Genomic DNA, 25,814 nt, shown 5'->3' with positions numbered 1-25,814 from the left:
TAAGCTTACCATCACCCAGTTGAAAAACTAAGCCCGCCAGTTGATATATGCATCCCCATACCGCACCCCATAATATCCCATAATCGCTTGGGGTAATGCTGCATTGCATATTGCATTGATTCTTCCGACTTGATGAAAACCATTTTATCCTGCACAATCCGGTACGTTGCTTACATTTCAAGGTCAAGGCCCAATTGAAAAGTTAAATTCAACTGTGTTCTGCCCTTCCACCAGACTGAGACACGGTACACAAAAGGCGTAGTCTCGACTGACTGTAACGAACGAAGCAAAGCTAATGCCGAAAACAGCGCCTTACAACAGGGTTGTTTTCACTCACTTAGCTGCTAAAAATGTTTTTCGGAATTATGGAATCATCATATGCTAGAGATATGTATTTGTCGTATAAAACCTGTTAATTTTTTTTTCAGAGAGTCAGAATCAGTGATTTTATTATTTGCTTAAGAATCATAAAATCGCTAACGAACCATAAAATCGTTGATTGTGTCTATCTGAAAGCGAAATTAACGCCTAACTTTTAAATGGCGGAGCAAAAATGTATATTAACGGAGCAGGCAAAACAAATGTCTGTAAAAATACGTACTTTAGTGAATTTAAACCCAGTTTTCTCAATAACTGTTACGTGGTACATAAAATGTGAGAACATATTTGGATTCAGCGAGGCAAAATCTATAAAATTCATTACAAATTATCGAAGAGCGCATAGCACTGCCGACTAGTGTTACTGATTTGTTTTAGGTTATGCTGGCAGCTAACTCTCTCATGAAGCTCTAATATTGTTGAGATCACTATATTTTTTGCCAAATACAATATCACGGACAAAACGGTTGATCCTTTCCATTAAGTTTTGCCCAACCTTATTGTATTCCTTAATTAAGAAATTTGACCATGTACGCCATTTTGCCCATTTGATAATTGGTCAATATTTTCAAAATGACCACAGCATGATAAATTTGTCAGGTTCTAGTTTTGATAAAATTATCACGTAACTTTACCGCAATTACAAGGCGCAAGATCATGCCACTACAGCTTAGGGTATCAATGATTTCTTATAAAAGGTAATACACATTTGAATCTGTTAATAGGGGATCAGACGGACCCTCCTACAATGCCTTCGATCCCTGGTCTAGCCACGGGGACCATTGAAGGTGGGCTCTCAAGACCTCTTTTGATTGTTCCCGGCAAGCTCGAGCTTGAGGCACTTTTGCGCTCAGGGTCGGCTTTTATCAAGGGAATCTGCTTAACAAGAGTCCAGTCACCAGATAAAAAAACTACACAACGCAAACTAAAGTTAAACACATTTTTATTCTGACTTACAGCAATGGTATGTGTGTTTGTGGGTATGATGGGCCGGCCGGCTGCTGCTGCGGAAGAGCGTGGTGGGACGTCGTAGATTCGCGATCGGTTGTTGGTCATGCGGACCGAAAAGGACCTCCCAACAAACAATTTGAGTTGATTAAGAGCTGAATAAGCCATTTTGTAGCTGAAGAAGCTTATTTTTGCCTGGATAAGCTCTTATTAAACATTCAATGTTTATTGGGCTGATCGGCTGCGATACGACGGCGTCGGTACCCCTGGCCTAACCTCTGCGGACGGAGGCCACGTGGGCTGTGGGTCTATCCGTGAAACCGCGATCACAATGGACCTTTGGCTGGTCGAGGTTGGGGTTTGGTTACGCACCTCGCACGGGACTTTTATTCCAGGTCAGCTGCCTTAGCTAACTGGTAACGGAACGACTTCAACTGGAATACAATAGGTCCTGGTTCGACTTTCTCCAATTTAACAATATAAATATTATAAAAAAAAAAAAACAATATAAATTGAGATTATAGTCACTTTTCCACTTCACTGTGCACAACTGGTCTAGTTTCGAGATGTTTCTCACTTGAGGTGTTACTTGGAAAAGAACATTCCATCACTAATAGGACCACCAGTGGCCTCTCCCTTTCAGAAATACCATTTTTCATCGGAGTCCTTTGTCTCCTCTGTGGTAATGCATTTAGCTCTGCATCAGCTTTTCCCAAGGGTATCGGTTGTCGTGTAGTGTAGTGTAACAAATTGTGTTCTTCGGTTATCAATTTGAATTTGTTTTTTGAGTGCGCATGTAATTAATTTAATCCTAGCTAGGCTTTTATTTATGAATTATTTAATATAGTTGCATATAATATTCAATATGTAAATAAATAAACAATCAACACAATAAAAGTTTTACAATTGAACTACTTTTTGACTGAGAAACAAGGAATATTATGACCCAACGGTAACAAATCATTTATTTGAAAAACCGCATAAGTCACATTTTCGATCAAAAACTACCTTTTTTAGCAGTTTTTGGGCCTGCTTAGAATAATACTCCTCTCCTACAAATATTAGAAAAGTTGGATGTCCAAAACCAATAGGACCTTGGTTCGGGTTTTTGCTGTTTTTCAGCATGTGTATCATATGGACTTATGGGGTTTCTCAAATAAATGATTAACTTCTTCAAAAACCCACACACGTAAATATCCTGCTGCACTGAAATTAAGTTTATGCAACGAACGCGCGTTTGTGCTAAGAATCTATTCTTTGTTGGTACTTTGTAAGAGTACTAGTTTCGTTTAAATTCCCAAAAGCATTTACTTCGTACTATTCATGTATTTTACGAAGCGTTGCCATGCTTATTACGAATATTTCATAAAATAAGTACGAATAGTACGTGCATAAGTGCGAAAAAAAGAATGCAAATGTTGGAAATTATACGTAACATTCGTACTTACAAAACAATATGCCTACATTGTGTGTAAGTGAAATATGGTTTTAAAGCGACTTAGGGTACATTTAGTATGCTTCTATTTGCCAAAAAAATGCGCTCTGTCGACAGATCATTGATGATCATTAACATCTGTAGTACATTTTACATCATGCTTATTAATAAATCATTGAACAATTCAACACCGTCTTTGTTCCATCGTCTAAAGCTCATACTAAAACAGCTAGCAGAGCGCAGAAGGGTGAGCCATCGAAATTATTGAACTTCTTTTATCGAGAAGAATGTAACGGTATTCAATCAAAATACGTTACATGCCTTTCTTACCATCATCATCATCAGCATCGCCACAATCGTCTTCAGTGGGCACTCCAGCGGCTAGCCTCTCTAGTTTGTAGGTATCGTCTAGGTATCTGCTTACCGCTACAGGGGAGGCAGCAATCGGCTCACATAAAGACCAAACGAGGTACCTCTTTCCTTTAAAGCCCTACAGTAAAAGTATGGACGTCTGTCAAAAGTTGTTCCAATCGAACCGTCAAAATGCACCGCTTTGCTCGATTGAAACAGCTTTTTTCAGTTTTGTGGTGACAGTCGTCCATACTTTTACTGTAGGGCTTTACTTTCCTTCACCTGACGTTATAGCAGCCAAAGCATTGCTGTAAGCGTCTTTGGACGAAAATGATTTATTGACAACCGTGGTTCACACCTATTCTTTCAATGTGCATCATAAATTTGAAATCTATAAAATGCTGGGTGGATGCTTTTTTGGCGCGCAATAAACCTGTTGTCAAAGTATTGGTAGGAAGGAGAGGCAAAAATAGCGGCTATTTATCTGACTGAGAAACAGTTTCGACCAAATTTAATTTTCAAAGAATCATTCTTGTAAGATACATGGTCGCCCAAAATAAAATGAGATAATATGTAAAAGACGTTGTTATACCTCTTGAGCAAGATCTCAGCAGTAAAACAGCCCTAAGAATAGTAACGAAAGATGGCCGATGGCCGTTCACAGCTTAACTTCTATTAAGGTGATACGGCACGTCATGCAACATGGCTGTCCCCGCAATCATTAAATAAATGTGTTTTGGTATGACATTGGAAAGACATCTTCCTGCAAAATAGTAAATTACTATGTAATCTTAAACAATGGGCCAGAATTGTATGAATAAGATCTGGATACATATTTGAACACTTTTCCACCAACATATTGCCAATTCATTCACGCATTTGGCATATTTGCATTAAAAAGTACGATCAGTCAATTTTGTTCTGCTCAGGGCATGAAATTTTAATACCTGTTTTCACTAGCTTTCACTTCTCAGAACCACACTAAAAATAATTACGACACGTGCTTGTACAAGCACATTCAGGTTAGTTCTCTTTTAAAGAAGATATTTAATTAAATAATATCATTTGCATCGTTGTTTTTCACAAATACAAATTTTCTACATAGGGAAAATGAATCTAATGTCGGCCTAAATGCCCCTAGTTTGGGCCCATACATAAATTCAACAATCGACTATATTTTCAATAGCGACCAAAAATATCCATTAGTACCGTCTCAATGACGCGTTCATCTAGATAAAATTGATAAATAGCAGATTTTTAGCGAAGGGCCCCATCTTAGATCTCTAGACCAACATTATAGCTATTTCCCATTTGCGTTGTTCTGCTTGCACTGGTCGAAGCCATCAGCAGATATGAAAATGGCGGCAAAAAAGTATCCAGCGGTCAGTTCACATTTACCTACTTTTGACTTTGATTATAAACATATTCACCTACTTTTGGGTACAACTAACTTACTTTTGGGTAGAAAGTGATTTTTCAAATCCATATGAATTGTACAAGTGAATGAAAACTACTTTAACCCACTTGACCTACTTTTGGCTTCCTGCACTATACTGCCAAGATGTGCGAAAATAACTTATTTTAGGGTACTTTTTTCTTAGGTCGTATGTATCCTAAGTGTACAAAGTGTGGTTTTGAATCAATCAACTACTATGATTTCTTGACTTGGTTGTACTTGGTATTTTTTTAATTCGTTATTTAAGATATTTTTAGCTGAAGCCTAGTTTATCTATTGGTTGTACTTGGTGGCTAGACGCATTTTTTTTTGTATAGAAAGGGGTAGGTAGGTGGTAGGTCGTCAATATTGGCAAATTAAATATAAATGTAATGATGGTTTCAATATTGGATGTTAAAAAGATAATCTTTAACAAAACGACGATGGGTGAAATTTACAGTAAGCATTGATGAATATATTCACATGCAGGGATGGATGGATCGTTCGGTACTTTTTCAATACTTTTTAATGTAAAATGCTTATGTGAAATCCAACTGAATTTTCAGTTAGCCCATCTTCAAATTGATAGTTTAGTGCTTTTAATTTCCTTATCAGAATTCAAAATATCCGCACCGCAGAGCCACACTCTGTGTTTTCACTGAAGTTGCACTTGAGAGCGGAAATTTTGCATTATGATAGGGAGATTAATACCATAAAACTATCTGTTTATGGGTTAACTAAAAAGTCAACTGGATTTTACGTTAGCATTCTATAATAAAAAAAAGTAGGGTAGGTATCACTGTATCACATGCTTCAAATTTATTTCCTTGCTAAAATGTGAATGTAATACGGCAGAGAAGGAAAAACTACGTTTTTGGCACATAATGGCAAGATCCAAAATGGCCACAAATGTTAACGATTGTCCATAACAAACAATTATGCAAATCTTTTAAATTTGTCGAACCTCCTAACGGAATCCCTTTATGAAGAGCTTTGAGTGTGTTGGATTATTTCCTTTAAATTCCGTTATAATTGCCTATGTTTTGACAGATACGTGTATTTCTTCTACTACTTGCAGACTTCATCAGTGCCAATTGGTGTTGAGTACTTGGCACTGATGAAGTCTGCAAGAAGTAGACGAAATACACGTATCTGTCAAAAGATAAGCAATTATAACGGAATTTAAAGGAAATAAACCAACACACTCAAAGCTGTTCATAATTATGCAAAGGTTCAAGCAAATCGGACAGGTCGAGTCTGATCGATTCGTGATTTGGCGTGGAGCTGCTTATAAGCAACTAATTCTCTAACATCAAATTACTCTAATCCAGAACCAGTAGGTAAACAAAAACTTTTCTCAATCAGCACCGCGTGGAAATCTCTGTCTTCACATCAACGAAACCGATTTTGTCAGAAATACAATACGAAAAGTTTCTTCAGTTACATCATTTACACTGAATCAGGACAGAGTCTTTTCGTAGGCTAGACTCGAGCCTATGGATATGGTCAAATGGATCGCATAAATGACGTGACCGGAATGATGAAAAAGTGACTAGCCAATGCAGCTTCCGAATTGAGTTTCCTTTTTTCCCATTACTACTTTCATCTGACCACGTGCTTACTGACGGTGTGCTGGCTCTTCGCTTCTGATTCAATAACGAGAAAACGAACGAACAAACGAACATACACAGGCAATCAATCGAGCGTGCATACAGTTGAATTTAGCAAATTTGCAAGTAAAATTAAACTAGACGTGATAATTTTTCCTAACGAGCGAATCAAACGAAAAAGCAAAGTAGCGATCACTTCAATAAGTACCTATATGTATACAAAGAGCGGCGTTACTCCAAGAATCCAGTCGCATGCGTCGTCGTTGGGATGTCGTCATCAATGACTTCCTGTTCCATGTCAAGTAGGTAGCTAGTTGGGCTGACTGGCGCGACAAAGTTGACGATGACAAGAGAATGAGTAAACTGTGTTATGTGCACTCCATCGCCATCCAAGTATGCCATCCAAACCAGAATTTCAACATGCTGAAGGGATTGCTCCCAAGGAGCCATGGAGATTTTGTTTTCTTTGAACGAAAACAAAGAACGCCCCGGAGGAGAGGACTCCTCCATGTGATAAGGATTTGATGAATAATCATGAAGTGCTGTGCTGTTGCTATGCCATTAGGTACTTGTTGATAGATTGCTTGCTTTGCATACTAGATTCTTTAGTTCCGCAGGAAGTGTCTTACAAATGGCGACAATGATCTGACATGAGATGATGTTAAATTCTACAGCCTCAAATATTGAGAAAATTTGTCTCAGCTCGAAATCGGGTAGGAAAATTCAGCCAGTTTGTTTTTAATCTAAGTAATTGTATGCAAACAGATCTCAACAAAACATTGTTTGACGTGAGCAATGAAAGGAACATCAATATAAGCATATTGTATTAACGGTAGGAGGAAGGTAAAATTTAATTAGAATCAAAAACTTATAATATTATAATCAAATTAAATGTCATATTAAAATGCTCGAATTAAGTGATTAATTCATTTCTATCGGCTTGCTGTTTTGTCCTTTGAGACAGATTTGCAATGAGCAGCATTGCTCTTACCTGCCATTTGTAGCTCTCATTAAACACAGGAGTGGTAGAATGGATTTAACAGAAATTGAATTATGATTTGACCGTAAAGCACAACTCGTCCATATCCTGTGGCAGGCAGTGCCTACTGCATATTATGAATTAACAAAGGGGAAACTTTTCACTGCAAGGATCGTCTTATTATGCTGCTTTCGAGTGGCCTACTAGTGGATGATTGACAACATAGGTAGGACCGAATAGAAGCGAATCATCTCTGTTGCATCTGCTATAATAACGATGGTAGCAAGCATATGCAAAGTAACAGAGCAATTTAATTTGTGCTAAAGAGCAATTAACAGTAGGGTGCGCTAATACTTGAAACTCAGATTTCTATAGAGCCAAGATTCAGAGTGGATATCCGAGCAGAGAATGAAAACTAAATTTGATATTTTGATATAATCTTTCGTGATAATATAGTTTGCCTACCGTGTGATCGAGTTAATAGTAATAATAACAAAAATTAGATCTAAATGGTATACGAAGGATATTAAAAAGATAACAAATCATGTTTTTTTGATAGCAAATCCATGTGTCTGTTTTGATATTAGTAATTTCGTTAATAATAAACAAATTAAGTAATCAATATGTTATTTTAAATATGGTAGGAAAACAAAAAAAATTAAAAAAAAACTTTATTAGATATTATTTTGATATAATGATATCAAATTTAGTAACCTGAATGTTTTGAAATCAATTGGTTGATATCAAAATTCAAAATAAAAAAAAATGGTGCCATATTAAAGTACAGAACAGGAAATAATCATCTAGTGGTACAAATTACAAGAAAGTATCGTTTTTGTCATTATAGACAAATAACAAAAGTTAAAATATGACGAACGTTTATTAGATTCAATAGCATAGAAAAAGACGATGTGAAGTTTTTAAATTTAGAGTTTCGTTTTTATGACAAATTTCAGTGGAATTATATTCGATATAGGAATAGGACAAAATTAGTCTACGATGACTCTTATATTATTATGAATGATCAGTTCCTTCGCATCAAACTTATTTTAGAAGATATGAATGACAATATTTATTTTGTTGGGAGAGAACTGATAGTTAATGAGATTTATGGCAACATGTTTAAAAATGAGCTAAGAAATCGACTAAGCCTACGTAAGTTAAATTACAATATTCGACAATGTATTAGTATAAGTATTACAGACGAACAGGACGAAATAAATTTTATGTCGATTTGTAAATTCAATTCGCATGTAGATTAACATCAACAAATTATGTAAAGCAACAATGTGAAAATCATTATTGTCTTTGTAATGTTCATAAAGAAAACAGCAAGCATCCTATCAAATTTTGGTTTTTAATTATATTTTTTAGAAATATCAAAATAATATCAAAATATAAATTCAAACAAAATTAAAGAAATAGCCAATCAAAATATGTTATGTACATGATTCTAAAAACAAAATTAGATGTCATTTTGATATCCAACTTTGCTCGGGTATAGACGGGCTAATTCAGCATGCAAGGCGATCGATTTTCACTGCACTTAAACTAAAATATACATTGATGTACACGTATTTTAAACGCGACTGTTGTAGGCAGATTTTTTACGTTTTTTTTAAATTTACGCGGGCGAAGACCCGGTGCATATATTGTTGTCATAAACATACTACTAGTAGTTTTTACTAAATTAAATGTCAATGAATCTGAATTATTTAGTAAATAATGGTAGAATGTTTCCAATATCAAGACAACAACATATGCCATAAAAAATTACTAATGATTTTTAATGAAATTACCTGCATTTATATTTCTGCTGCAAATACTATTCGTACAAGCGTTTGAGCATCTAATTTGGATTCACTGAGCTCAAATTTAATAAAACAATATCTAGAAATACACTGGGAAGGGGTTTATCAATTTCACCTCATATTGATAAAGGGTGGTTTCGGCATCCATTAACTGTTTTCGGTTATCAAAATGTAAACGTTAATAAAGCAATTTCTTAATCTTTCAGCTTCAATTTGATTATATTTTTATGAATGAGCAAACCTGTTATGCCAGCTTTTATTCAAACAAAATGCGGTTAATTTTGAGTTGCCGATAAACAACGAGTTCAAATGAATAGGTTGCCGAAGAAAAAGAGGTTGCCGCCAATAGTCAAATTCCGTGAGCGCTGAAAAAACGTTTTCACGTCGTTTTGGGCAATTCTGTCGATTGGAATGGATAGAGTAGCAAGCAGCAGAAAAATTAATAATTGCTTTGCTTTGCTTTGCTTTGCTTTGCTTGAAATTGCTAATAGAAGCGTGAGCACTACTTAGACTGACGAGAACACGTTAATTCCCCTATGACAATTCTTCTGAAAATTCAAAATCAAAACATCCAGCATTATAAGTAATCACGCTAAGCAATAGAGTCCTCATTTACGTTAAAACGCGATCAATGGATTATGGTAGGGTTTTTGATCTAATTTCCGTCCTACTAAGCACAACGCGCACTTTACCTCTCTTTTCTGAACGAGTTTTAACTAAAAATGGAATATTTCTGTCAAAGATGACTTCTAAATTTATTCACCTTTCCATACAAAACCGTTGGATTTGACAAAGAGTCACATATTGTTGAGATATTGTATAAAATCTAATACTGCTTCTTGATTCTACGAGTTTCAATTCCGTCCAAACGCATTGAAACGCCATTAGATTTTCTTCGTCCTACGGATAAAAGTAGAAAAAGGGGATTCGCTAGGAGCGCTTCTTTTGTTTTGAGAACAATGAGCGTAAATATTCATACAATGCGCTCTAACAGGATTTATGTTGCAGCTAATGAACAACGCATCGGAACAAACCTATTTTTGATTTATGCACGGTGAAATCATTGATATTATTGATCTTTTCTGATCGATAGAACGGAAATGGGCGATTACGACGAAGTAGCGCTCTACCCTACTAACAAAATATACACGAACATGCTTTCAATTGACGATTGAGGTTGGGGTTGATATAAAATATTGACGTTGTGCGTAAAGCAAGCACCGCACGGGCAAACATATTGTCAATACTCAAAAGCATTGACAATCATATTGATGCAAATATTGATGACAAATATAATGATGAGCATATTGACGCAAAATCAAAAAAAGTTTGATTTCATGTTTCATTATTTTCCCTCATTTTTGCCTTCTGTTTGGTTACAGCAGCAGATGGGGCCTGTCCTTTGGGTGTTTACATATAAATTTTAGCTTAGAGCCCATGCAATAATTATGTCACGCTAAATCGAGGAGAAATTAACCCCCCCCCCCCTATCGTGACGTTTTTCCTATACCTAATGTATTGCTTGTCACAAAATAGACCCCCCTAGAGCGTAACATAATATATGCATCAACATTAATCAGTCATTTCCCAGCTAACAACAGACTAACAGGTCGACAAAATGTTTGGGCAAAATTAGTGTGCTTTGCTTTGGATTATAGACTTATCTATTCTTTGAGTCGGGTGACTCTCTGTCACTAGTGAGGTGACAAAAGTTACGGCCTGTAAGATGACTCTCCGATTAAATCAAATGGAGAGTTACTTCATACGACGTGACTTTTGTCACCTCACTACCCAAGTAACCAACAAGCCCGCTAATTCGCCTTTTTGCAATATAAGGCTAATATGCGGCTAATATAAAGCTTAGCATGCCCTATTTTAGCCGTGCATCAGCCTTATATTGCAAAAAGGCGAATTAGCGGGCTTGTTGGTTACTTGGGTAGTGACAAAGAGTCACATGACTCACAGAATAGGGGGAGGTTTGTGATTTTGAGTAGTATAATAAAATCAAGAAATTTCGTAAGAAACCATTGCCAATTCTCGTACAGCGTTATGTCCCAATTATTCTCATAGCATAGTCCAATAGCTTCATCTAGCCCCCTACATATGCCAGTCTTGCTAGTGATTCTACCAATGACAGCATCAAGTCTGCGGGTGTAGTCAATTCCACATTCCTCAAATTCCAAAGTGAAACCCATATTCCTACCAACCAATGGCATAGTTTTGGGAATTAATCACTCAGCATTCAACTTCCTTTTTCTCCTTCTCTTCCGTTTCAGTAACCGACTCTCGAGGCTACCACCATCACCTTCACTATCAGCAGCATCAGCAGCAACAACAACCACCACAGCCCCAACACCACCAGCCGCAGCATCATCATTCATCTCAAAACACGACGCCAACTACGCAGAAAAAGAAGGGTTTCTTCAAAAGTTTTTGGAAAAAATCACGTCACTATTCGCTGGAAAAACAGTAAGTCATGAGTCCGGACGCAGCTGGTAACTTTTGCTAGGGTAGTAAAAACAGAATAAAACTGATATTTATACACATTGTATTTGCGGGTGGAAGTAATTTAACCAAACTCTAACAAACAGCAATCTCTTATCTATTGGCCTAACCGATAACAAACAAAAAAAACAACAAAGAAATCACGAAACGAGTTACACATAGTAACGTAACTTTTAACGGAAGCAACACAAGATTATTATCACACTAGAGGGTAGAATCAACACAACACTTGGTCATTTTAAGTAAGTATTTGGAGGAAAACAAAGCAACAGGCGGAAGAGCATTTGCATTAGACTAGTCCAGCAAACGAAGATTATTTTGAATTTGCAGTAAAATTGTGAGACAGTTATCGCACTAGTGCTCCCCTAGTTGGCCATGTTTAAATTAAGTTTTTTCCATATTTTTCAACGTAGGCACAGCGTTAAGACTAACTGTAACTCAATGAAATTTTAATTTAGGTTTTAGGCCATATGGTCAATTAGAGAACCACTAGTGCCAAAACTGGTACACTTGCCCTATTGCAAAAAAAAAATGAACGAATGTTAAGAGAGATTAGCACTGAATTGGTTCGCTACCGATAGCAATGCAAATACGTCTAGAAAAATTTGATCGTAAATTTACCCCAACACTCAATTGAAGTGACATATTCATATTTATGGAAGTCTAATAATATTGCACTATTAGAAATCCCAATAAAAACGCTATGGCTGAAAATGTGTCAGTTAAATACTATATGAACATCTGATAATTTGATATCTGCTATATGACTGAAAACTAAAGATCGGTTATGTTATTAAAATAAACTGAAACAGATTTGAAACCCGCATGACAGCATGAGCTGAAGTTTGTCCTATGTTAATGTAATTCACGCAACTATCAGAATTGACTGAAAAATCTTCATATGTCTTCATATATGTATGATGGCCCATATTCCAAATGTCCCGATCTGACAGTCCCCCTATCAATTTCGTTTTCATTTTTCAAACCCGAAAGGACGATTTCTGCGGATTGTTTAGTCCAACTATGTGTCACAAAGTCATAGAAAAACGAAAATTATCCTTTAAAAAATATAAAAATCTTCTTTTTTTATTTTCGATATTTTTCCGAATATTTTTAATTTTAATAATTTAATTAATGAATTCTACACACTACAATGTCCATATCAGATGATATATATGATCTTTAGTGGATTGTTTCTATAATTTTGAAAACTTACTTTGTTCATCTTGACATGTTGAAAAAGAGTCGAGATATCAAAAAATTAATGACAAAACATATCAGCGCGGAAAAGAAAAAGAAAAATATGGTCCTCAACAGCACATGAATCTTTCCTCTGATAAGTTACTCGTAGTGCATGTTCATTCAGATCCCGAACAGACCGTTTAAGTTGGTTTGCGTGAGAACGGATAAGCTTGTGTCTGTCTTGCAATAGCTTCGATAATAGCTCATGGTCCATTGCCACTTATTGGCCGCATACGGCTTCGCGTACACCTTATCCTTTGTTTGGAAAGGTCTTGGAACTGCACCTTTCTTTTGATCAAACTGAGTGAAACATTTGATTGCGTATGCAGTGGAAGCACCGTTTGCATCGGACGACCAATCCAGTTTTGCCGAGCCTTGCCTTCTAAGCACGCGGCTGACAGTTGAACGATAAGTTTTGGCGATGCTTCCCCCCTCGTTGATTTTTGACAGTGTATCCGCTTGACCATTGGACGGCGCTGAAAGGAGATGCTGGATTCCGCTAACCTACACCCAACCGAGGGATGTAAGATTGGCTTACAATTATGTGGGATTCATCATCAGAGGATGTTAGTGGAGACCTCATGAACCGAGGATGCGATATAACTAGCTGCGGTCCAATGCAAGAAAATGTAGAGTGTATTAGTGAGGTAAATTAGTTATGCCGAAAAAAAATAGGAATCCGATTGCCGACTGGACTCGAACCAAGAACGCTTCGATTATCAGACCTGTGCTTTCTCCACTGCTCTCTCCAGGCTCCTGAATATGGATAGCCTAAAAGTAAACATGAAGCGCTCATTTTCTCGCATACTCGACTTCGTATGCTTTTTCTGCTGGAGAGATTCGAGGCAAGTGTGTGCGGCGTTCTACAATGTTCTACAATGTGCGTCGTTTTACAAGCTTACTGGTATAGTCGAAAGCGTAGATAGAAAACAAAATAAAAAAGACAAAAAACCATTACATCGCCTGCATGATCAATTTATAACATTCGTTGCGATGTTCATGAACAGAGGATGATAGGAAACGGAACTAACAATAGATTTTTGGTTTGCGTGTAGCAAAAGCTTGAAAACTTCTCAGATGTAAGCTGCGTTCCGTTGTCCGTTACAATTGTGTTGGAAACTGTTTTTATCCAGAAGCTCATTGGCTGGATTCGTTGTTGGAGACCGAGCAATTTTTTCCGGTCATTTAAAATGAGCAATCACCACCACCACCAGAAAATTAACACAGTATAGTGAGAGTCCAACGTTGCAAACGATTGTGGGAATTCCCTACTTACATTCAAAATTCTTAGTAGTGACTGATGACCCATTTGTACCGTGAACTTTCGGTCGAGGACCATTCGATGAAAGAACTCGTGACTCCGAACACCAAAGCAAGACCTTCCCTTGCGACTTGAATGTAGTCTACTTTAGCTGGTGTTAGTGATCTAGAAGCCGTTAGCGGCGATAGGTTAGTAAGAGGTCGGACTGTAGAATGGTCTTGAACTCTCGAACGACTTCTGGCACTAACGGGATCAAACAAAGGGCTTCTGAGCTGGTGCATCTCTCGAACGAACTTCGCATAGTAGTTGAGGTTCATAGTCAACTGTTGACTGCCCCGAGGAAAGAGCGAAAGCTGGTGATGTCTGTTGGTGGCGGCATCTTGGACTCCAGTATTTAACGGATCCATGCGTAGATCGTTGGCATCATCAATGTGTCTCAGATATTTGATTTGGTCCTGAAGGATATTGCAGTTCTCTTCTCGTAGATAGAAACCATACTCCTTCAGGAAATTGGTTAAGGTGATACTCTAAGGAAGCCTTAGCGTGATACTTCAAAGGCACAAATGTCAGCTTCCACAAAACATACAAATTTGAAATTGCTACTCTCTGTTTGTAGTAGCAAACAAGGAGTAGCAATTTCAAATTTGTATGTTTTGTGGAAGCTGTCATTTTTGCCTTTAAAGTTTCACCCTAAGGCTTCCTTAGAGTATCACCTTAACTGAACATCATCATGGCACACGCTATGTTTAAAGGCGACTTTTATTCAAAGTGAATGTACCTAAAATTTTATTTCACTAGATGATAGTTTGGGACCTCTAGTTTCAAAATCTGTAAGGCTTCTTCTTCTTCTTCGCATTTCAAGCTTATTGCATATCGCATATTAGCTTATTGCGTGCTGTAAGGCTATCTCATTAAAATTGTAACAACAATTTCTCCCGATTATGAGTCAAACGAGTCAAACACACTAACTGCTGTCATAAATTATTGCAAAATACTGAAAATTTAAATATTTTTAATTAAAGGGTACCATTTTTTATAGTTTGATGAGGGGCACGAAGAGTGAAAAATATATTTTTAGACTGATTATTATGTTTAGTTCTAGACACATCAGTACTATACACATTCATAGTAATAGACCTGCCAATAAGAGCTGACGTATCAAAAAAAATAATAAAATCATATGGAAAATGTTTGATTTGGATTCAACATGGCAGTACATTGACAGGTCTATTACTATCTATTACAGTACTGCTTTTAGACGCATACAATAGTGCACAAATTTCGAACAAATTATTTTGAAAGTTCGGCTATGGACTAGTCTATTTGCTTATGCTACTCCCAAAAACGGGTTCAGATCTTTTCCATTATCCAGTAAGTTTCGTTGTATCATACACACATACTAACTGCTCACATCAATGTTAGGATCGGATAGAAAAAAAAATGCTTATCAGAAATGTCGAAGAAATTCCGCCGATGTCTCCTTTGCCGATCATCGGAGCACGCACGATGGACGGGGAACGTTTTATTGAGAAGGCAAAATTTTGCCCAGTTTTTTTTTCATTCGGATAATCGAAATTCCACTTCCCTCTAATTGAACCTCCTCTGTGTGGTTGGCATTCCGGTACTAGTATCATAGCATTCAGCGTATTGAATAACGTTATTTGATAAAGAGGCATCTATTCACACATACAGACAAACATACAAAAAAGGAAACAAACATGAAAAACGTTTACACAAATACACATACAAACACATATTTGCAGAGACGGTAATGATTTGAGTCTAAAACATTAAATTCAATTATAGTACATTCATTAATCGATTATAGGAATGTAAGCAAAGTCAAGCCACAACATAGCGAGCAGGAAAGCAGGAGTAGAGTAGAAAAATTGCAGAAGTTTGTAACAGAACCGCAGAAATTAACAAACAAACAAATAGGTTTGCCGAAACGCAAAAAGTTGTTAGACGAGAGTGACGTTGTATTTGTAGATTGAGTAATCGTGTATAGAAGTGATTTGTGTACAGATGTTGGTTATCTTAGTTTGTGTTTATATAATCAAACAGGCTATACGATATTATTATAATGATTATTATTATTATTATTATTATTATTATTATTTGTGAATATTTCATTTTTAATTTGTAGTGCTCTGGTTACCTGTTAAGTTTGATATTTTTTACGGTGTATTTTCTCGATTTTTACATTTCACTCACTTCTCCTTTGGTTTGCCATCTGTAAGTTTATAGGAGGCATCGATTTTAATTATTGCTACTGGAACTAATCTCAGTTTAACCAAATGAATAAAACAAACAAAATGTATCTCCAAATTTTCCTATATTTACGGAACACATAAGCCCAAATAAAAAAATCATTTTAATCAACTTTACCCCAACTGTTGCTTTATGCTTGAAGAAAGAAACTTTCAAATTTTGTTTTCTGTTGTATGTCAACGATATTTCTCTAAGGTAAGTTAAGTAACCTATGACTGGCTTCACAAATCCCTCACTTATTAACTTACTTACTTACAGTCAATTCTATTTTTACGCGATTTTATAATTTTATTTTGTCCTTATTGAGGATGAGTACAAAACTACACCATATTTTTTTAAACAAGTTGCTCTAAATGTTGTGGCAATTTAATATCCCACGATCAAAAATTCGGACGACACAGAATTAGTTGTACTTACTTACTTACTTACTTACTTACTTACTTACTTACTTACTTACTTACTTACTTACTTACTTACTTACTTACTTACTTACTTACTTACTTACTTACTTACTTACTTACTTACTTACTTACTTACTTACTTACTTACTTACTTACTTACTTACTTACTTACTTACTTACTTACTTACTTACTTACTTACTTACTTACTTACTTACTTACTTACTTACTTACTTACTTACTTACTTACTTACTTACTTACTTACTTACTTACTTACTTACTTACTTACTTACTTACTTACTTACTTACTTACTTACTTACTTACTTACTTACTTACTTACTTACTTACTTACTTACTTACTTACTTACTTACTTACTTACTTACTTACTTACTTACTTACTTACTTACTTACTTACTTACTTACTTACTTACTTACTTACTTACTTACTTACTTACTTACTTACTTACTTACTTACTTACTTACTTACTTACTTACTTACTTACTTACTTACTTAATTCCAATATCATCAATAATTCTAAACAGTGTCTTGTCTTTATTAGCTACATTTAGAAATCATTGCATGGAACAAATTTATCGTAGGCTGGTTTGCTGTCCATTTCTACGCTAACATGATGACAGATTGGGCTTTGTCAAAGGTTAATTTTATGAAATAAAATTTATCCCCACAGCTAGAATTGGTGATCATATAGGTTGTACCTTATATATTTGTTCTCTAGTCTAGTCTAGTCTAGTCTACACATACACAGCCAGTACTTGAAAGAATCCTGGAAAATGATACATCTATCATTTTTCTTGTCATTATTAATGCCTGTTGCACATCAAGGATGTGAAACAAACAATAAAGCGGCCAGGCCTACTGTGTAGCGTTTAGTTAATTTTTGTGGAAGTGAATGTTTACCATGTCTACTTAATAAGTATAGACAGTGGTTAACATTTAATCCACAGGTAATCAAAGAGCGGGGACATACCGTACCAACCGCTCCGTATGCAGGATTTGAAAATAGGCTATATAAATCGTTGGGAGTGACAGAGCTAAGAAAGTTAATGTACACTCCTTGGTTGTCCGATCTCCTGGGATGGAACACAGGTATTTACCCCTTGTGTTCGAGCGTACAGTCCTCCCTCCGTACAAGCGTGGACGGCACCGCCAACCCACTGCGATCCCTCAATCGATCCAGCCGACCTCAGTCGAAGGACAACAGAGAGCGGTGTGCGGACGTAACCTACACGGAGGGAATGCTGTATTCGCCTAGGTTATAGCGCCCTTGCTCGCTACCGTTTTCTTCTAGCGGTTGGGACCTGAGCACTAACTCTTGTCCTAGCCCTATATGGCATATGGTTATAGCGCCATTACTCGCTTTCTGAAAAGAGAAGAAGGGAAGGGAAGGAGAGGAAAAGGACTTGGGAAAAGGAAATGCGGAATTCCTTTCCTCATTAGTATTTGTATCGTCAACGTTTATGAAAACTACATAAATCATTTTTCCTTGGTCAGAGGTATTATTACGACATTTGAATAAGATTGTCTTATCATTTGTTATTCAAAATTTAATGTTATAATGATCAACATAGCTTTGGATTATCCAATATAAATCGGTAACACTGTCCTGCAACCGATGATTTTTCTAATCCGAAAACTAAAAGTTACGAAAAAGCACTGATGCCTTCATTAAGTTCCACTTTCACGCGACGTTCAATGGTTAAACAAGTAAACAAGTTATTAAAATGAAATCACGTTCCCGTAAGCAGTCAACAATGTATCTTAAACCGGATCAAGCGTGCGCCCTATTTTTCTAAACATTCCGACGCGTTCCGCCCAATATCTATCAATTACGTTTTTCTACAATAGTAGCCTGGGATAAATCCTAATTCGACCGACACGTGTTTGTTGAAGTCATTAGGAAACCTGTTACTATATTACCACACATATGTATCCTTCTCTCATGAATTTGTTTTACGAACATGATCTAACACAACCTTTTTCTATGACAAAACTATATTCTGATAAAATTGGATCATTGCCTAGACCAACTATTGAAACTAAAGAACAAAACAATTGGCCATAAAATCTACCTGTAACCATTTTTTCGCATGCTTCCGAAGATTTTGCTTACAATAAGCCCCGCTCCGGTACAGTATCGATGCTGATAATGTACTGAAACTTTCTATAAAACAGTAGCGCAAAATTTGATTGACGCGTATTTAATGATTTAAAAAAAAAATATTTACGATAGAATTACCACAAAAATTAAGGAACGAGCTCACCAAATTAGTATCCAGAAAAGAACGGCACGGCTTAACAGAGTTTAACCAATGGGAATCTTTTCTTTCCATGCTGATTTCACGGTCTAAATCACTAACACTGGCACAACACGGTTACTAAATACGTAAAAACTGAACTGGACTATACATTTGGAAATAACTCAAACGAAAATTCTTCCGGATGGCGTAGCGCCACCAGCCAAAACGCTGACAGAAGATTATCGCAAAAAATCCCCGTTGTACCTTATATATTTGTTCTTAACACAAACTTCTGGTTGATAAAGAAACAATAATCGTCTGCAGCGGAAACAGACCGAATCCAAACCCGACGTGATTGTTGTCGTCGTCTTCATTTTTCCGGTATAGGGCCGTGCCATTTTGCCGGCAGTTTATAAGCAGCAGTTCTATTATCATCACCCGAATGCGCGCTGAGAACAAAGAAGCGCTTGATGCATATTGAATCGATGATGATGCACAGCTATTTTTGCTCAATAAATCATTTGAGCGAATCATCCACTCAATTCACGCCACATTCCAATCGTGACTGTTTAACGGGCGATACCTTTGCTGCTGTATCTTACTCGGTTGCCACAACAGTTGATAACACAATCGAATACAAGCACATGGTTTATGATAGACACGTTCCTCGGCATTCTTTTTCCTTTTCCTAATAAGAACTTGTGCCTGCTCTTAGAGTACATTTAGGCCGGAACAAATGATACATTTTACTTTTGGCACCTAACTTCCATGATTTCAAATATATCTTATTAACAATATGATCCACTGTTTCGCTTAGCTGGCGAATCGAATGCTTAGCGATGAGAGCGCTTCTGTGTCCAAAAAGGCTTCCAATTTAGTTGTTTGTCTTCACGAGGAGTAAACAAAATAAAATTGTGTAATAGACCTGTTCATTTAAACAGAAATGTTCGGGATGCACCGGGTCAACCGTGATTACTGTCCGGCATGTTAATTTGAACTTCTGTGCAAATTTTCAGCAAAATCGGTGATGATATAGAGGTGCTTCAAGTTAATTTTATGTTTTTAAGGTAATTTACGGCTTGTAATATTTGTATCTCGAGACTGAAACAACGAAAACTGCTGTAACAACTTTCATAGCAAAGCTTAATGTGTTATCTATCAACTTTGTGAACAAAGGTTGACTTCAACGTGATTTTATTGAAGTTTGACTTAGTTTCATGCTCGAAGATATCTTAAAAAAGTGAAGAGTTTTAAAGTATTTGTTCTACGAACTTTCCACCCATATGATATAAAAATGTGTAGTCTACGGCATAATGTTCCTTATACTGTTCTAGAAATTTCGTTCAAACATAGTTTTCGTGTAGGTTCCATAGATTGAGAGATAAAAATCAGAAAAGAGGCCGTTGTAGCTCAAATTCACAAGACAACAGAGCCAATAAAAGTTTCAATTAGATTGACAGAACATAGTTGCATTGCTTTTCAATAACGACCGATGATTGTTTCATTGATATATGATTTTTTTTAGAAACATGAATCCTCAGTAAACGTGTTTTTTATCAAAGTCAAAGCAATTTATAAAATTACGAACATTTTGTGTATCTTATTTTAAATACTGAAATTCATAGCTATTCATTTTAATTGATGACAAGAGTGAACGTCAGACTAATTTTCATGTAGTATTCAAAATGTAATTACTGAAAACGATTATTTGAAAATGATTTGCAATAAATGCTATATTCGCACCCCTTGCGATGATTTTTGCTGAACTTTTTCAACGCTAGATGGTGCGAGAAACAGTATTTATTGAGTCACCTTTGCAATGTATCGAAAAGGCATGAATGGATCATATTGTTAGTAAGATGTAGTACTTGATTTCCATACTAAATCCTTGTGGCCAAAAATTATAAGTGGTTCTTCTGGAATTATTAGAAATCGAAGTGCATTCCGTGACATCGTAAAATTAAGTACATTCTAATCGAACGTAAAATTCATTTCTTCCATCAAATAAAACACGTAGATAGGAGGAATCAAAAATATCTGCAAATGACAAAAATGACAAGCCACCAACGAGCCGAATGATAACGCTATGTCAGCAATGGAAAGCAATACTGATACAATCTTCTTCCTTCTTCTTCTTCCATGAAGAAATGACAAACGGCCTTTACCAATTTAGCTCGCTCTGGTCGCTAGAACGAAACGACCAAATTGTTAGCAAGCAGCTTCACGAAGTTACGCCGAAGATGATACACGTATGATAATGGAACTTTTTTATATGTCGTTTCTCGATTCCCATCAAGCTATGTACTCAACCATGTATATTGCAACAAAGCAGGGAAGCAATATCAATTATCCTTCTACAACTCCGATCAAGCTATGTTACAGAGAGAGTTAATCGTGGTTGTTCATTCCTTTATTTAACGTCGGTCTCTGTTCCGCAATCTAGTGCCAAACACCGACGGACATCGATTGCCATCCATTGACGGCAATCGAATGTGCAGGAAGGCAGCTTTCCACACCTGCGTAGGATATCGCATCCATTCAACACACATGGGCGGGACCAACGGCTTTACTTCCCTTAATCGTGGTTGTATTAGCAAACGTTTTGTCTCTATAGTTGATTGTTTTATGTGTTTGGATTCACTGGTGATAACAGACAGGAGCAAACTTACGATGGCCCCGCTGGAATGAATCCGAACGGAGTCATCGAGACCATCGACAACTTTGACGAATGGGTATGAAGGAGCAGCTCCTTCGCGGCATCTATGTCCAGGCTTTAAATTGCTTTCAGAGAGTCACAATTAGCTATTTTAGCTGTAATGAATAATCGCGATGAATGAGCTGTTCGTTATCGCTAATCGCAAATTGTTACACTCTGGAAGCAAAATTGACAGGTTTTATGTGTCATACACAAACTTTACGCCCTCTTCTTGCATCTTACGTATAAAAATTATAATTATAATATCTTATAGTTTCAAAAAATCAAAAAGCAGCTGTAATGAGCATGAGGTACGGATTTTTTATGTAGAAGCAAAAACATATACAATATTACATCCATAGATGTAAATTTATTCGCAATTTTGTGTATATCATACAATGTAATATTAGACATATTTGCGTACCAATACCGTAGAACCCCGTTATTCTGAATAGCTAAAAATACAATTAAACGGCGTTCATTTAGAATGTATTTAATTGGTACTCATACACAGGTGTGTAAAGCCATTGAGCACCTGTGTAGAGGTACCAGCTAAACAAATCTAAATGAGCGCCTAAAAACTTGCAGCTATTGCAACTAACGGGGTAATCGTATTGCCAATACTTCCGTCAATCACATCATTAGGGCTATTAGCCCAAATGCCATTAAACCGAATACCACTAGGCCGAACGCCATTAGACCGAATCTTTAAAAGTGAAAGATGGATCTTCTTTAATTTTTACACGCTTGAACTTTGAAAAATCAAAGATCTCTGTCTGAGAAAGACTATAGAAGACATTACAATGTCTTGAACATAGGATTTTTGTCACGATTTTTGATCTTTGAATAAATATCAAAATCGAAAACTAAGCAATAAAGGACGATTTTGTGACTTGGAAAAATTCTCATAATATACAGTCAAAATTCGCAAGCTGGGCTTGATGCTTGGGCTGCTTTTTAGTTGGACCTCCGCTAGTGCGGTCATGATCCAATTAAAAAGGTACTGGGTGTCAAATTCCCATGTCAGATTGGATCTGAGTTATCTGAGTTATTTGAAATTCATTGAGCAAACGAAAACAAAAATGGAACCCATCATATATTTAGGTTTTTCGCCATACCTTTCCCTGCTTGGTTGAACTTCCTCCCATCCGGTGTGATTGAATCCGCTTTTCGTGGAATTAGCGCAACCACAATAAACGATGCGCGCATCGCTCCAAAAATGTTAGCAGTTTCTCACAACCCAACCCTGATAAAAATACCATTAACGAACGATAACCCAAATGATAAAAATGTTTCTCAAATGGTTTAGATGATACCTCGAACACGTCGTTAAACAAACTAATCATATTTTATATATTAGGGTAAATGAAGTATGTCTTCAAGTCTCCGCGTACATCGTACGGGTTAGGCAAAAGATGGGCGTTTGACTTTAAAAACTGTCGCATTAACGGCCCTTCGCTCATTTTCAACTTCTATTCAATTTTCACACTGCCTTACTCTAACGGAACTAACTATCCACCTACCCTCTTCTAAAGATCTTTCTCTAGCTAATAAATTATCACACTAAAGCTTCATGTTAGCATTTCCAACCAACTCTACAAATGATAGTTTTATTTTTACTGATTAGCGCAGGAATCAACTGATCACGTCTTCCTTCGGAAGGGAAATAAAGCCGTTGGTCCTGGCCCATGTGTGTTCAATGGGTGCGATATCCGATGCAGGTGTGGAAGCTGTCTTCCTGCACATTCGATTGCCGTGAATGGATGCCAATCGATGTTCGTCAGCGGCGCGGGTGGTTTAGTGGTATGCGTGATTACCTCTCACTCCAGCAGGCCTGGGGTCAATCCCAGTCGTCGCCGCCGGGACAATTCTAATCAGTAGTAGGAAATAGGGAAGTTAAGCCGTTGGTCTCCGGTTCATGAGTAGATGGGGCGATAGGTAGGGTCCAGGTGTGGGAGCCGCCTCCCTGGCGTCGGTGGCATTGGTGCTCAGCACGGAAAACAACATCAAAGGAAAAAAATCGATGTTCATCGGTGATTGGGAACAGAGACCGACGTTAAATAAAGGAATGAAAAGACATGAGAAGCATATGTTGAGCAGTTTCACATTTTGACCATGTTTTTCAGGGTGTCCTTTTTTTCCTTTTGAATTGTTTTCCGGCGATCTGTTTTCCGTAATGAGTACCCGTAAAAAAAAGAACCGTAGAGGTACAATGAAATGTATTGTAACCATACAATAGAGTTTATGGTATTTACAATAAATCGTATTATCCACAACGATAAAATAACAATAGAATGTATTGTTTCTACAATAGAATCTATGGTAAATTGGGGAATATACAATAGATTAAGGGGGTCGTTATGTATCTTAACCATACGAAAAATCACTTTTTCCCGAACAAACTTGAACCATTTACCATTAATTGTATTGTTGTTCTATTGTTGAAAACTCTTACTATATGGGACGTATTGTACATCTATTGTAATAACAATATGCTAAAACTTCGTGTACTATATACACACAATAAGATCGATTGTTGGCAATAGATTTACTTGTAACTGTATTTTATTTTATGGTAATTGTATGGTTATTTTTTTCCGGGTACCAATGCTATCGACGCCAGGTACATCAACTAATGGACCGGGGACCAACGGCTTCATTTCCCATGCCTAAAAAATAACGACTGAGATTGAACCCAGGCTCTTTGGAGTGAGAGGCAGTCACGCTTATCACTACACCACCGGCGCCACTTGCAACATGGCATCATCAGCTATCACTTTCTCCTCAGATATGTACTAGTGTTTTAGACTTCTAACCCATGAAGAGTGGTCCAGTACAATCTCAAATTGAATAAAGCGATCGATATATTACAATGCAAAAAAGACAAAAATCGCTTCTTGCCACAAAAACAGAAAGGGACCGCATTTTTCAAAATTCAAAATTTTTAAACGAGGTAAGCGCCAGGTAAGCAGTTCAAGCAGTAACCGGGATGTTACTGCAAATATCTCGAAATAAATCTTCAAAAAAGCCTATCGCTTAAAGTTTTCTGTTTCTTACCTCGATTTACTCCATAATACGAAAAGAGGTCCTAGCATGGCAATTTTCTCACCCTTGAGAAGTTCTTTTCTTACTGTTTCCGAATTCAACGCTAAGGGCAGGAATTCACCCAGTTCCCCTACATCTTACATATGAAACACTTGCCTTTAATCCCAATACATATATATTTTTTTTCCCATGAGCACATTTTGAGACACAGGTCCGCAAGAAAATTATTCCGTATAATACGCTTAACCAAACGTTAATTCACGGCCAGATTCCTCTGGGGGGAAATCGTAAAAACAGCGCTTTCACCTCAAAAATTCTGGATGTTAATTCCATCTCAATTACAATAGCAGAAACATCACAATACTAAAACTTCACTGAGAAACTATTTCTTCGAGCTAACCAGGTTTACAATGAAGATCTAGGATACTCAATAAAGCCGCTCTGTTCAGTATTCAGAAAAAAATCATACTCTTCTCTTAACTCTTTACCATTCTTACATGCGCTCAAAGGATTGATTTTTGTAGACACAGCTGGACGAGCAGACGCATCAATCTACTCGAAGGTTATTTTTTTTTCAGACGCAATTAGGTGTATATCAAACCGTTCAGTAAATGAAACTGTTCATAATATGGTGCTTGCACGGTACTTAGCATTTTTCTTACGTCAAACAAATCCCGAGATAGAGCTGATTTCTTGCATCCAGATTCTAAGTGGACCATGCTTCATGACTGTGGTATCATAACATCTTATGATTTCATAATTGATTTTTTGTTACTGATCAACCTTATTATTTGGCTCGTTTGTCGTATGATAAAGATATTTTTGATTTCCTGATTTTGACGGAGAAATTGAAACTCTGTGGCATATCAAATCGGGAGGCGCTGTGTGCGCGAGTAACAGAGACATGTTGTAATTCTCAATGGTTGTAAACTTACCTGTATCTCATCCTATTTTCTCATGGAATATGAATCCGGCAATGTTGAGCCGAAAAATTGGGTAGGTAATTGCCTCAATTTGTTCAATTTTCAGAAAAGTCATTCACCGATTTACGTTACACGACCGTTCAATCTTACTCAATGACTGAGTAAAATTGTATTGCTATCTCCTCTTTTTCTTTCACGGTAATATTACTCAATTATCATAAAAAATTAGGTCACAAAGAGCTCTGTAACTCAAATTTTTATGAT

General features: G+C 36.7%; 1 protein-coding gene across 14 annotated transcripts in view; it reads left to right on the top strand.

Moving 5' to 3' along the window:
* Positions 1-14,532, top strand: part of LOC135701740 (mucin-2) — a 426,987-nt gene extending 412,455 nt beyond the window's left edge. For all 14 annotated transcript variants that reach the window (XM_065222640.1, XM_065222645.1, XM_065222643.1 and 11 more), the window contains one exon: positions 11,224-14,532. In XM_065222640.1, the coding sequence (XP_065078712.1) occupies positions 11,224-11,420 (197 nt within the window). In that variant the 3' untranslated portion in view covers positions 11,421-14,532. The remainder of the gene's footprint in view (positions 1-11,223) is intronic.
* The last annotated feature ends 11,282 nt before the right edge of the window (positions 14,533-25,814 follow it).

This window comes from Ochlerotatus camptorhynchus, unplaced genomic scaffold (genome assembly GCF_037179485.1).
Source record: "Ochlerotatus camptorhynchus isolate MF236.1 unplaced genomic scaffold, CSIRO-AGI_Acam_v1.1 ptg000176l, whole genome shotgun sequence".
Taxonomy (NCBI): Eukaryota; Metazoa; Arthropoda; class Insecta; order Diptera; family Culicidae; genus Ochlerotatus; species Ochlerotatus camptorhynchus.
Note: the sequence above shows the minus strand (reverse complement) of the source record. Positions and strands in the feature narration are given on the sequence as shown.